Source organism: Chaetomium strumarium (genome assembly GCF_033439665.1).
Source record: "Chaetomium strumarium strain CBS 333.67 chromosome Unknown B0T15scaffold_7, whole genome shotgun sequence".
Classification (NCBI taxonomy): Eukaryota; Fungi; Ascomycota; class Sordariomycetes; order Sordariales; family Chaetomiaceae; genus Chaetomium; species Chaetomium strumarium.
This window is the reverse complement of record NW_026944435.1, coordinates 2,773,378-2,785,316: the sequence shown is the minus strand read 5'-3', so window position 1 is coordinate 2,785,316 and position 11,939 is coordinate 2,773,378. Positions and strand designations below refer to the sequence as shown.

The window sequence follows — 11,939 nt, the reverse complement described above, 5'->3', positions numbered from 1 at the left end:
CACCTTACCGACGAAGATCTACGCCGTCGCATTCAGTGGTGCCAGGAACAGTTACAGCTACGGCCCCGACCCGAAGACTAGGAAGATGTGCTTTTTTCTGACGAGACCTGGGCAGTTAACAACCCAATGTGGAAGAAACGAGTCCTAATGGACAAGACCGATGACCTGAGCAAATATACTTTGAAGAAAAGGAAGCCGAAAGGCTTGATGTTCTGAGGTTCGTTGCTGGCCGTCGGAAAGGACCGTTCTTTGTATGGGAAAAGGAGTATAACTAGAGGTATCTGTGCTGATAACTATATTCAATATATCCTCCCGTTGGTTGACCGCCTCAACTAGGAACCGCGCATTGTCTTGCAACAAGATAAATACTGCTGCGTGGACCAGCTGGTCCGAGCACTCCACTAATCGTTTATTACTTACTTTTTTCCATCCATGTTGCAGAAGGCACCCACATCGACCGAGCCAAACGAGGACTTGGTGCGACGTCCTTGCAGCTGGCCACCGTATTTGGTCGAATCAAAGTGTGGGAGTGGTTTTCAGCTCGACGCAGGACGTGCTGAGTGGCTTGACCGGGTGCACAGACGAAAGAATGGATGTGTGAGCAATTCCTGTGCCCTGGGAACGTTGTAAAGTTGGAACAATTTTCAGGCTTGATCTGTACGCCCTGGGTGGCTGACCGAATTCCCTTTGCGAGCGACGAGGCCGAGCGGGGACGGCGAGATGGCGGGGTCCCCGGCATGGTTGTATTCGAGATTCCTAGGTGGCCTCCATTGAGCTGAGCTTATATTTTTTTTCCCTGCAGTCTGACCCTCAGAAATGTGATTCTCTTCATTTGTCTTAACCCTAGCCCAGAGCCAGCGCAGACTCCGAACTGCAAAAAGCTACCTCCCCTCTAGGACTGCCACCATCATGTTGAACCTTACGATAACCGTTCCCGACGGGTCAAGCAATCATGGCAATCCGCGCCTCCTGTGCACTCCTCCTAGTTGGTTCGACTACATCATCTTCTTCTTCTCCAACTACTTTGCCCATGCTGCCACCGTCATAACGAACCCAGGCCAGGGTAGGAAAGAGACGATCTTTGTTATCCTTGCCGCACTCCTCTTCCCTGGATTGGGTATCGTACGCGCGATGGAAGCCATCCGACGGCACTCCAGCTTCGAGTTCGATCCGCTTAGGCGTGCTCTGCGCGCGGGCGCTTTGTGCATGGTTGTCAGACTTGGATCTGAAACATCCCAGGGGCCGAATCCTCTGACGCTGGAGGAAGGCCGCCGGGGAGTGCTAGTGTCAACGGCGAAGGAATCAAACGAAAAGATCGGTCCCGCTGGAGTCGGAATCACGGCTACCGATGCAGACATTGCTCAAGTCAAGGCGTTAACGCCGTCACGCAAAGACAGCGCCAAAAAGCTAGAAGAAAGGCGAGTCTAGACTTGCAACCCCATAACACAGTTCCTTTTGACGTGGACTAATAACTGTTGGTAGGCCGTGGTGGGACCCTGCACATCCTGTCTTTCTTCCAGACGACGCTGTCGTTCACGGTCAGTACCGCCTGCCAGCCGGCTACGCCCTGGCGTTTGTGCCACTCAAGGCTGCCCGTGAACTTGAGTCCCCAGATCAAGCGAGCTCCAATACGCTTGCTTCGTCGTATAACTTTCCCAAAATGTTGATCAGCCTCATACAAGCTGCCTGGGCCATCATCACGCTCTACCGCGCGAGAGGCGACCAGATCCAGGAGTTCGGATACGCCGCTTTCGGCCTGACGGTAGCGCCATACGCCTTCATGTCCCTCATGAATATTATCGGCTCTCTTCTCAATCCAGAGTACAACGCCATTTTCCTAGTCCGCACGCCCCTGATGGATCAAGCCGAGTCGCATGCGGAGTTTAATGGCGGTGGGTTCTTTGCGGCCGAGGTGCTCTTTAAGGCGGTCGAGAACCCGAAACGTCCTCATCACCCGTCTTCCGCAATCAACGTTCCCGTTCTAACAATCCACGCTTTCGGTCCGGACTTGGACGATGACAAGCTTCTCATCGAATACGGCAGGATGAACATACTGCTTGATTATGGAGTGATGATTGAGTATGGAGCGGTTATTGTTGGCTGCATTCCTTTGGCAATTATAGGAGCCCTCAGCGGATTCCAACCAGGGAACAGCTCCTCCCTCCAACGAGGCTTCACCTTGTCCTGGGTAGTTATGGGCATAATAACTGCGCCCTTCTTTTACAACCTGGACAAGGCTCCTCAAGGACGTGACGTTGCTAGATTCTACTTTGGAAGAGCTGCGATTATAATATATGGGGCAGCGGCTATTGGTGGCATGGCGATGGTTGGCCTGATGATACGCGACTTTGGGGTTTGCACTCTGCTGTTGTAGGGGATAAGATCTCTAACGTACATGATAAGTGAGTGAAACAGATAAACGAGTGAAACGGATAAGTGAGTGAAACACTTTCATCGCGTCGCGTATCCTCCACCCTGAAGCTTGAATTCTTCTACAACGAACCATGGCTTCATGACATGAATTAACCTGCAGAGGCCAGTGGGGGCTAACCTGCATGGTCAGCGGGCAGCGCCCGCGTCCAAACATTATGGGCCAGGAAGGACCAATAAGGATTGGGAAGACCAGGAACAATGCCAAGAACGATTGTTCCCAAGGAACAACGCCAAGGGACGTTGTTCCAGATGGAACAATGAGAACAACAATTGTTCTAAATGTTCTAGAGATCTAGGTACAGGGACACCTAGAGGAGGAAGCTGTATTTAGTCTACTATTCTGTCACTCATTCGGATAGCTAGCTTTCTCAGCGAGCAATTCAAACAGTAGCCTTCACCTACTATGCAGACATCGCAACTTGCATTGTTATGAACCTTTTGGCTTCACCGAGACCTACAGCCCGACTAGGCTACCTTCGACCGGCGAACCCTTTTAGAGGCAGGACTGCCTGGTTTCGTCACAAGTAGGTACGACCTACTACTATATTATATCTACCTTATAGGGGTCAGCTTCTAGGCTATTAGTTCCTATAAGAAAGCTTAGGAACTAAGTACGTTATATGTCACGGTCGGTATAGGTGTCGCCCCAGGCGGGGGTCGAACCCACGACCTCCCTAATTGACGGCTGTTGTGGAGCACCGGTCACATGACCCATAAATCAGGAATATCTTCGTGTAATGTTCTGGGCCACCGACTCAGAACTTCTCTTTCCTTTCCTCAACCTTAGATTCACAAAATAGAATGATAACAATAGCCGGCTTGACCCTGTTCAATTGCATCTAGTCGTCACACTAATCCTTCTTTATAATAGCGTTTAGCTTCTGGTAGTCTATATAGAACTATAAGCTTCTATCTCTTTTTCACGTAAATAGGATTGAAGTAGCCTAGCGTATATTATTAGGCTTGATAAATCTCTTCTATAGGTTCTTGATAATATATTTATAGGCCGTTTCTAGTTTTTCTATAGAGAGCTTATATACAGAGCTATACCCTAAGTTAGATAGCTTTATTCTAGGTAGTAATTAGATATTGTAATTAACAGCTAACGTATCTTATAAGCGAGCCGGCCATATAAGCGAGCCGGCCACTCTCCACTATACTACCAACAATATCCTCAATCACAAAACAACAACACTAGGAACTAACAATAATTACATCAGAAACAGATGAATCAGACCCTTCTGCACCCTCTTGGCAAGTGCGGGCATTATGGCCAGGCTTGCCGCACACACCACAGCACCGAACCTTCGTACGACCCCCCCTAGCACCACTACCATCCAGCTGTATTTCTTGCATTTCCTCCCCACCTACAGCCCCCTGTGTTACGAACCAACCATATAACCTGACCTGGTGGGGCCATGCAGGTGACAGGGTTACCAATCAGGAAGCGCAAGGCAGCAGGATGCCCCACATGGACGCCTGTGGACGACAGCGTCCAAGAGCGACCAAAAATGGACGCCCGAGGACGCTGGCGAGCGCCAGCGACCATGGACGCTCATGGACGACGGCGAGCGCGGGCGTCCACAGGAAAATAGCTAGTATATAGTCATTCGTTACGGAGGGCTCTGGGAGTCCCCCAGTGAGCAATACAAACAGTAAGGTAGCCCTACGTTACTGTGCAGACATTGCGACTTGTATTGTTGTGAACCTTTTGGCTTCACCGAGACCTACAGTCCGACCAGCAGATACCTTCGACCGGCGAACCCTTTCAGAGGCAGGACTGCCTGTGGTTTCGTCACACCCTAGCTTACCACCTCCTATGCCTCCTGCACACTAAGTGATCCTCCAAGCCGCATACGTGTTTTTTTGGCTCTCCGGCGCTTGCTTAGCGCCTCGTTAGCCTTGCGGAGCGAAGACACCTCTGCCTAAAGGAGGGCCACCTAGTGCATTATAGCCATCGTACCCTTGGTAAGCTGGTCCACAGCAGCCAACATTGAAGTCGGGGAGCTATTTTGATAGTTGGCAATACGAGTCTTGATAAGCGTTAACTGTGACTCAGCTTCTCGAGGGTTGTATAGTGTCTGGAAGACCCAAGATTATACAGTGCCCGGCCGTGAGGTTAGGGGTATTAGTATACGAAGCTTGATATCTAGCTTCGAAAGCACCCTCTTTAGATCGTATGGCACAAGGCCAGCCCCTGTAAAACCGCCCTATATATTCCTCTTGGTGATAGAGGCAAAGAAGGCTATACGAAAGGTATAAAGGAACTCGAGCTTGCTTATATAGTTGATATACGCACGTACTAAGTCCTCGATCTGGCGACCGTACGCCTGCTTCAACAGCCTAAAGCAGCCAATATCAAGTGGCTAGAGGAGGTAGGAGGAATATAGAGGCATGCAGAGCGTAATAATGTTGTTCTACTAGCAATAAAGCTCGAACTCGGTCGAGTGGTGGCTTTCGTGGCCATCGAGGATCAACAACTGGTATTTACCCTTTGTCCGAGGCGCTATATAGTAGTCGAAGTGCTTGATCCAATCAAGGCCTACCATATTGGTAGTCCAGCCATTCTCGGTAGTTGTAATACGCCAGTCGGCTAGGAGGTTACACTTAGTATACCAGTTAGCGAGGTAGAACTATGCTGCTAAGATGATAAACGGAGGGATAGCCCAGCCAAGGGCATTGACGCCTTGGATCACCGTCGCCCATTCGCGGTTACTAGGCTAGGCTAGCTTCGCTTTGCCACGGCCATCCGAGGTTGTAACCACCATACCTGGGAAGATAATGCCCATCATAAACCCAGTCTCATCGAAGTTGTAGATATCATCATCTACAATGCCGTACTTGGCCTTAACATTCCGCACAAGGGCAAACCATTCGCCAATAACCTTCGGATCCTCGCACTTAGCCCTCTAGTAGTTATATCTATACGTATAACGCGTCCGGAGCTCTGGCTGGCGTTTGACAAAGTTATACGCCCAGAGCTTGCCGACAGGGGGCGCATCACGTACGCGTAGCAGTTGGTTGGCTATATCTTCCATACCACGCAGTCTCGGCGGAAAAGCTCGCTCAGATAGCTCAATTATATACTGAACAAGAGCCCTCTCTTCGGAATCGGTAAGCCGGCGCGAGTTGGGCGTAGTATCGCATCGTGCAGGCCGGCCCGCTAGTCGGTCTTGCAAGGTTGTTCGTCGAACGTCGTAGTACTTCGCTGCAGCCCTTATGCTTAGTTTTTGGTCTTTTTGTATCGCTTCGAGGGCTAGGTTTATCCTAGCCTCGTACGAAGAAGAAGACATCTTAGGTTGTAAAGAAAATCTGGTTTTAAGCGCGGAAGTAACGCGTCGCAGGTAAAGTGGCCGGCTCGCTTATAAGATACGTTAGTCCTTTATATAGAGATATAGCATCAGAACTCGCATTGCTAAATATCTTAAGAAATTTATAATAATACGATGATACTACTTATAGAGCTTATTATCATAGTTCTCCTTTGTCTTTTAATATAGCCTTTTATATCTAACTAGCCTATTTATGTTCTAGAATGCTCTTAATCTTATAGAGAGTTATATAGCCTATAGAAAAGTCTAGGTGACTAATAATCTTATTAAAAGCCTAGTTGCTTAATATTATAATATCGATAGATTTCCTCTTATACTACCTAATAGAGTCTGTCTTTAATATATATAGTCTAGAGATATTACGTCCTTTCTTTAAATCATGTCACGAATTAAGCCAACAGGACAGCTGCAGGTGGGACAGCCCGACGGGTGGCGCAGGGCGCACCCGAACCAATCATTTAGGACCAATAAGAAGGAGCTCTAAGGTGCTCTAGAGAGCAGACGAGAGCTCAGGGAACTAAGCCAATCAGCACGAAGGAACGGAAGCTCTCGATGGAGCCAACAGAGCACCAAGCTCTAGGGAGCTCTATAGAGCACATGAGAGCACCCAAGATAGCCAGTATATAGTCACTCGTACCACAGGGTAGGCAACAGGGGCGCCCATCGACTATCGACCTAATCTGGGCCTCTACGGACCTTGCCTGCTCCTACTACGGTATTAAGGAAAGGGGAGATTCTGACCACTACCCCCAAGTAGTAGAGGTCTACCTCGAACACCCCCCTATAGCCCCACCCCCCCCTGGTTGGTCCTGGAAAAAGATGGATAAAAAGAGGGTAAAGGCCGAAGCAGCCCTCTTACCAGGCCTCTGTTGGCTAGATAACCCTGGCCCGCAGGGCCTACAGAGCCGTATCCAGTCAGTAGAAGGCCTAGATAAGGCATTCGACTGGCTTGTCGAAGAACTTACAAGGATTGCCAACGCTAGCACCCCCCGAAGGAAGCCTAACAATGGATTTTAAGCCCCCTGGTGGACGAACGAGGTGCAACAAAAAGTCCAGGGGGTCCGGGAGGCCGAACATACGGCTAAAGCCGCACCTACGGCCTATAATAAGGCCCAGCTAAACCAGAGACTCCGGGACCTTTCAAGGGCTATACGACAGGCTAGAACAAGGACCTGGAGGTCTACCCTACAGGAAGCCAGGCATAACGAATCACTCCTTTGGAGCCTAGAATGGTGGGCTCGTTGCAAGAGCTTCCAGCCTACTAGCCCCCCTAGGCTCCCGGCCATCAACGGCTATACCACCCATACCCAGAAGGCCTAGGCCCTGGCCAACCGTTTCTTTCCAAGCCTGCCAGCCGACCTCTCCAACATCCAAGATCCCACCTTTTCTCAGCCGTGGGAACCGAAGATCCCAATAAGCCAGGTGGTTAGTGCCAGGAACATACAAGATGCTATTGCCCGGGCTGCTCCCTGGAAGGCCCCAGGTAACGACTACCTCCCTATAGGCCTATTGAAGGCCTGTGGTAGGCCGTTGTACAGGATCCTCGCACTACTCACCCAGAGATACCTCGAACTACAATGGGTGCCGGCTAGGCTAAAGGAGGCTATAGCTATAGTGCTCCCAAAGCCTGGTAAAACCCCAGCTGACTACCTTACCTCCGGAGGCTATAGGCCTATTTCGCTCCTTCCTACCATTGGCAAGGTAGTGGAAATAGTGGTTACCAAAAGAATCACAGAGGCAGCCGAAGCCTATGGCCTATTACCCGACGAGCAGATGGGTAACCGGGAATATAGGTCAACAGACCTAGCCATTCGGCTTGTAGTAGCCCAGATCCAAGAGGCCTGGAGACAACGCGCTACGGCTTCCCTATTGCAGTTAGATCTCACAGGGGCCTTCGACCGGGTAAATCATACCCGGTTACTGGCTACAGTCCGAGACCTCGGGCTCCCGCAATAGCTTATAGGTTGGCTACGGTCGTGGCTAACGGGCCGGAAGGCCACACTCCTATTCGACGGCCAACTTGCCCCGGAAATCGACATCCGAGCTGGAGTGCCACAAGGATCACCACTATCACCAATCCTCTTTATACTATATATAGCCTCGCTATATAAAGTACTAAAGGAAAAGCACCCTCTAGTCAGCTTAGTGGGATTCGCAGACGACACCAACATCCTAGCCTTTGGAAGGGACCCCTATATCAACTGCCGGCAACTGGAACAAGCCTGGGCTATATGCCTATAGTGGGCTAGATCCTACGGAATGGAATTCAATGGGGCCAAGTCAGAGCTGATCTACTTCAACAAAGGCCGTAAACAGTGGTCTGAACCACTACAACTAGCCAAACCCGGCCACCCTTATAACTATACTATAGTCAAACCAACGGCTTCAGCCTGGTTCCTAGGGGTCTGGCTTGACTGGAGGCTTTCTTGGAAGGCCCACGGAGCTAGTATAGCTACCAAGCTAAGAACCCAAGACTTTGCTCTATCAAGGATAGCAGCCAAGACCTAGGGCCTGGGGCTAATCAGGGCCAGAGAGGTCTACACTAAGTGCATTCGCAGTGCAATAGCCTATAGGGCATCTAGCTTCCACAAGCCTACAACACTCAACGGCTCACCACAAGGCCTAGCCAGGGACCTAGCAAAGGCCTAGAACCGAAGCCTACGCATCGTAGCCGGGGCCTATAAGGCTACCCCTATACGGAATCTCGAGACAGAAACTTGGATCCCTCCTCTAGACCTTTATCTTAATAAGAGGCTGGCCGACTTCGAAGACCAGCTCAATAAGCCTACTCTATAGGCCGGGCTAGGCCTAGAGGCCCCGAGGCGCCGACCAAAGGAAATCATCCAAGGGGCCTGCAACAGGCTCCAACGAAGGTTCCGGTCGCTACGGCGCCGGCCCTGGAGCCTAGGAAAGCCAACAGATGCCGAAAAGGCCTCGGCTACAGTGGCTGAATAGAATACCCAAGCTAAGGCCTTGGGCCCACCATTGGCTAAGACCCAGGAAGACTGGGCACTATTAAGAGCCTGAGAGGCTAGGTGGAATACCCAAGTCTAGGGACAGCCAACTAGGCTAGCCGACGAAGGCCTACCAACAGTCCTCTTCACAAACCAAGGCCTACGGAAACACCAAGGCCTTACAAAGGCCAAGAGCTCCCTACTAGTACAGGCCCGTACGGAGGCTATAGGCCTACGGGACTTTCTTTTTAAACAAAAGGCCCGTAACCAGCCTACCCCCTATTGCGAATGCGGGGAAGGCCGGGAGACAGTGGAGCACCTAGTGGTTTGGTGCCCTATACCACCTATACCAAGAACTTGGCCTAGGCAACTAATACGCACCCACCGGGACCTTAGCCTTGTTTTATAGTGCCTAGGCTACCGGAACCGAAGACTTCTGAAGAAGGTACTAGGTTGGCTAATGGACTCGGGCCGGCTGGGGGAATATAGGCTCGCTCGGATTCTCGATGAGGAACTGGAAGCCAGGGAGCCCGGCTAGCCACACCCGTGGCCACGGCTTAGCTGGGCTAGCACCCTACTAGCCGTTGGCCCAAGGCCTTCCCAAGGCCTTTTTCTTTACTTGCAGCAGCGTATATCACTGGAACCATGTCTTTCCTATTATTTTTGATGAAGGTTTTCACCCGGCCTAAACGGTACGGTTTTTCCTTTGTACATAGCAGTAGAGGGTCCGGCGCGCCTTGTAAATAGCTAGGCATAGCGGAGTAGGAGAATATATATATATCCCTAGATCAATGCCCTAGATATTATAGGACGGGTGGTTTATATAGTTATAGGAACCATAATATTTAGAGGTGCCAAATACCTAACAATCAAGCCTATACTTATAGTAGTAAGAAAACTTAGGTATTAGGAATCCAGAAGATATAGTAAAATCAGCGAGGCGAGACTGGCGCTAAGTACTCGACCTAGCTTGAGTTTTTCACTTTCGCATATGGTCAGCTATAACTAGCAAGGATAGGAGGATATAGGAGGAAAAAACACTTATAGCTAAGGGCTATTGGCGCTATTTCAGAATACGGGAAGAACAAAGTCGCCGAGGCGTCGACCTCGGAGAGGGGGCATCGTATTACGAATTAAGCCAACAGGATAGCTATAGGTGGGACAACCCAACGGGTGGCGTAGGGCGTACCTGAACCAATTATTTAGGACCAATAAGAAGGAGCTCTAAGGTGCTCTAGAGAGCAGACGAGAGCTTCAGGAGCTAAGCCAATCAATGCGAGGAAATAGAAGCTCTCGATAGAGTTAATAGAGCACCGAGCTCTAGGGAGCTCTATAGAGCATATAAGAGCACCCAAAGATAGCCAGTATATAGTCACTCGTTCTGGAGGACTCTGGGAGTTCTCCAGTGAGCAATTACAAGCAATAGCCTCTACCTATTGTGCAGACATTGCGGCAAGCATTATTGTGAACCTTTTGGCTTTACCGAGACCTACAGTCCGACCAGCAGATACCTTCGACCGGCGAACCCTTTCAGAGGCAGGACTGCCTGTGGTTTCGTCACACTAAGGCGCTATGATGGTCGGTGATACCTTCGATCTGAACCGTGACAGAGTCAAAGGGAGTGAGCAACGTATGACGAAACCATAGGCAGTCCTGCCTCTGAAAGGGTTCGCCGGTCGAAGGTATCTGCTGGTCGGACTATAGGTCTCGGTGAAGCCAAAGGGTTCACAACAATGCAAGTCGCAATGTCTGCACAGTAATGTAGGGCTACCTTACTGCTTGTATTGCTCACTGGAGGACTCCCAGAGCCCCCAGAACGAATGACTATATACCTAGCTGATTCTGCTGGCTCGCCGCCGCTCGCCAGCTATCGTGGTCTATCCTCGATCGCCTTGGGTGGACGGCTACCCAAGTCTATCATGATCGCTTCCGCTCGCTGGCGACCCTGAGCTGCCCGGGTCGTTCTTATACGGCCGCCTGCAGCTTTCACCCCTGCTGATTGGCTGTGTCTGCTTCCGTTGCGCCCCACCGGGTCTTGCTATATGGTTGGTTCGTGACACGTTCCTTGGGAACGTTGATGTTGAACGACGTTCCTAACCCTCGATCCTGATTGGTCCCTTACTGGTCTGTAATGATTGGGTGCGGGCGCTGCCCGCGGGCATGCAGGTTGGCCCCCACCGGCCTCTGCAGGTTAATTCATGACAGTGTTCAATCGTATCTTCTTTGGTAGCTTGGCTTTAGCTTCCTCTAAACTAGGTTCGAGTTATACTTCGATAGATTTACTATAAATCTGTTCTATAGTACGCGTCGAATTAGCTTCTTGTTGCTTATATCTTCTTTCCCGCTTCGCCTGTTACCATGTTTCGTTATGGTAGTTGTAAAGTAGCCTTGTACATAGGGTATTAATAGGGCGAAAAATAGGATTAGGTAGAGTTATAAGAGCACGATGGTAATGATAAGGCGAGACCGGGGCAGAGGATAAACAGCTATTTTATAACTCACTCATAAACAGGGGTGCTATTTTTGACTGCTACCTGAGAAGACTCGGTTAGAGTTGCAACAATGACCTCTCTTGCTGGGGCAGAGCAGGTGTGCATTGGGTTACGGCAGGACGTGAACAGTGCGTGAACGGAGTGTGCACAGGATGCACAGGGTGCGCGTGGTGTGCGCAGCCTGTCAAGCGCCGGTCCCAGTCACGTGGGCCCTGTAGGTATAAGCTGTCGAGATTCGGAAGAGGTTACATCTCGGTCCATCAGGCATACAATTAAATGTTCCGATCATCCCTTACTATCATAGTATGATTGCTTTGGCCATTTCTAGCGGATACTACTAGTATAAACCAACGTTAGTCTAAGTAATAACCTCGCGCTCAAGCGGTGATTGATCGTTGGAGGAAGTCCAGCTTTTTCCTTGCACCTAGACTATTGATATACCTAGCTACCTACGGTTGTAGCTATAGCAGGGGGACACCAGCCTCCTCTATCTTTTTCAGGTTTGTGACCCGTCCCTGATCCTCTCACGGCCCGTTGTCCCTAGCCTAGTGTCTTCTATAGCAATGTGGGGCATAAAACCTGGATAGCCCCCAATGGCACCTAGTCTAAAGAACGCTTATTCCTAGTGTTCTTGCTTACACGTGTAGGAAGTCTTTAATCGCATGTCAGGTTCCTCCGATCCGGGTCGATCATCCCGGACTCCCGGGACTAGGGACCCGGGGCGCAAT

General features: G+C 50.3%; 1 protein-coding gene across 1 annotated transcript; it reads left to right on the top strand.

Annotated features, from left to right (window-relative positions):
- The first annotated feature begins 502 nt into the window (after nucleotides 1-502).
- On the top strand, nucleotides 503-2,417 carry B0T15DRAFT_314050 (uncharacterized protein). The gene is made up of 2 exons (XM_062863966.1): nucleotides 503-1,418; nucleotides 1,483-2,417. The coding sequence occupies exons 1-2, from the start codon at nucleotides 910-912 to the stop codon at nucleotides 2,372-2,374; spliced, it is 1,401 nt and encodes a 466-aa protein (XP_062718528.1). The 5' UTR covers nucleotides 503-909; the 3' UTR covers nucleotides 2,375-2,417.
- Nucleotides 2,418-11,939: the final 9,522 nt, after the last annotated feature.

What these genes read in the sequence shown, in the direction of transcription:
- B0T15DRAFT_314050 (XM_062863966.1), top strand. Translation starts at nt 910, where the DNA reads ATGTTGAACCTTACGATAACCGTTCCCGACGGGTCAAGCAATCATGGC. An exon ending in GCCAAAAAGCTAGAAGAAAG is followed by an intron (nt 1,419 to 1,482) that starts GCGAGTCTAGAC and finishes AACTGTTGGTAG; the next exon opens with GCCGTGGTGGGACCCTGCAC.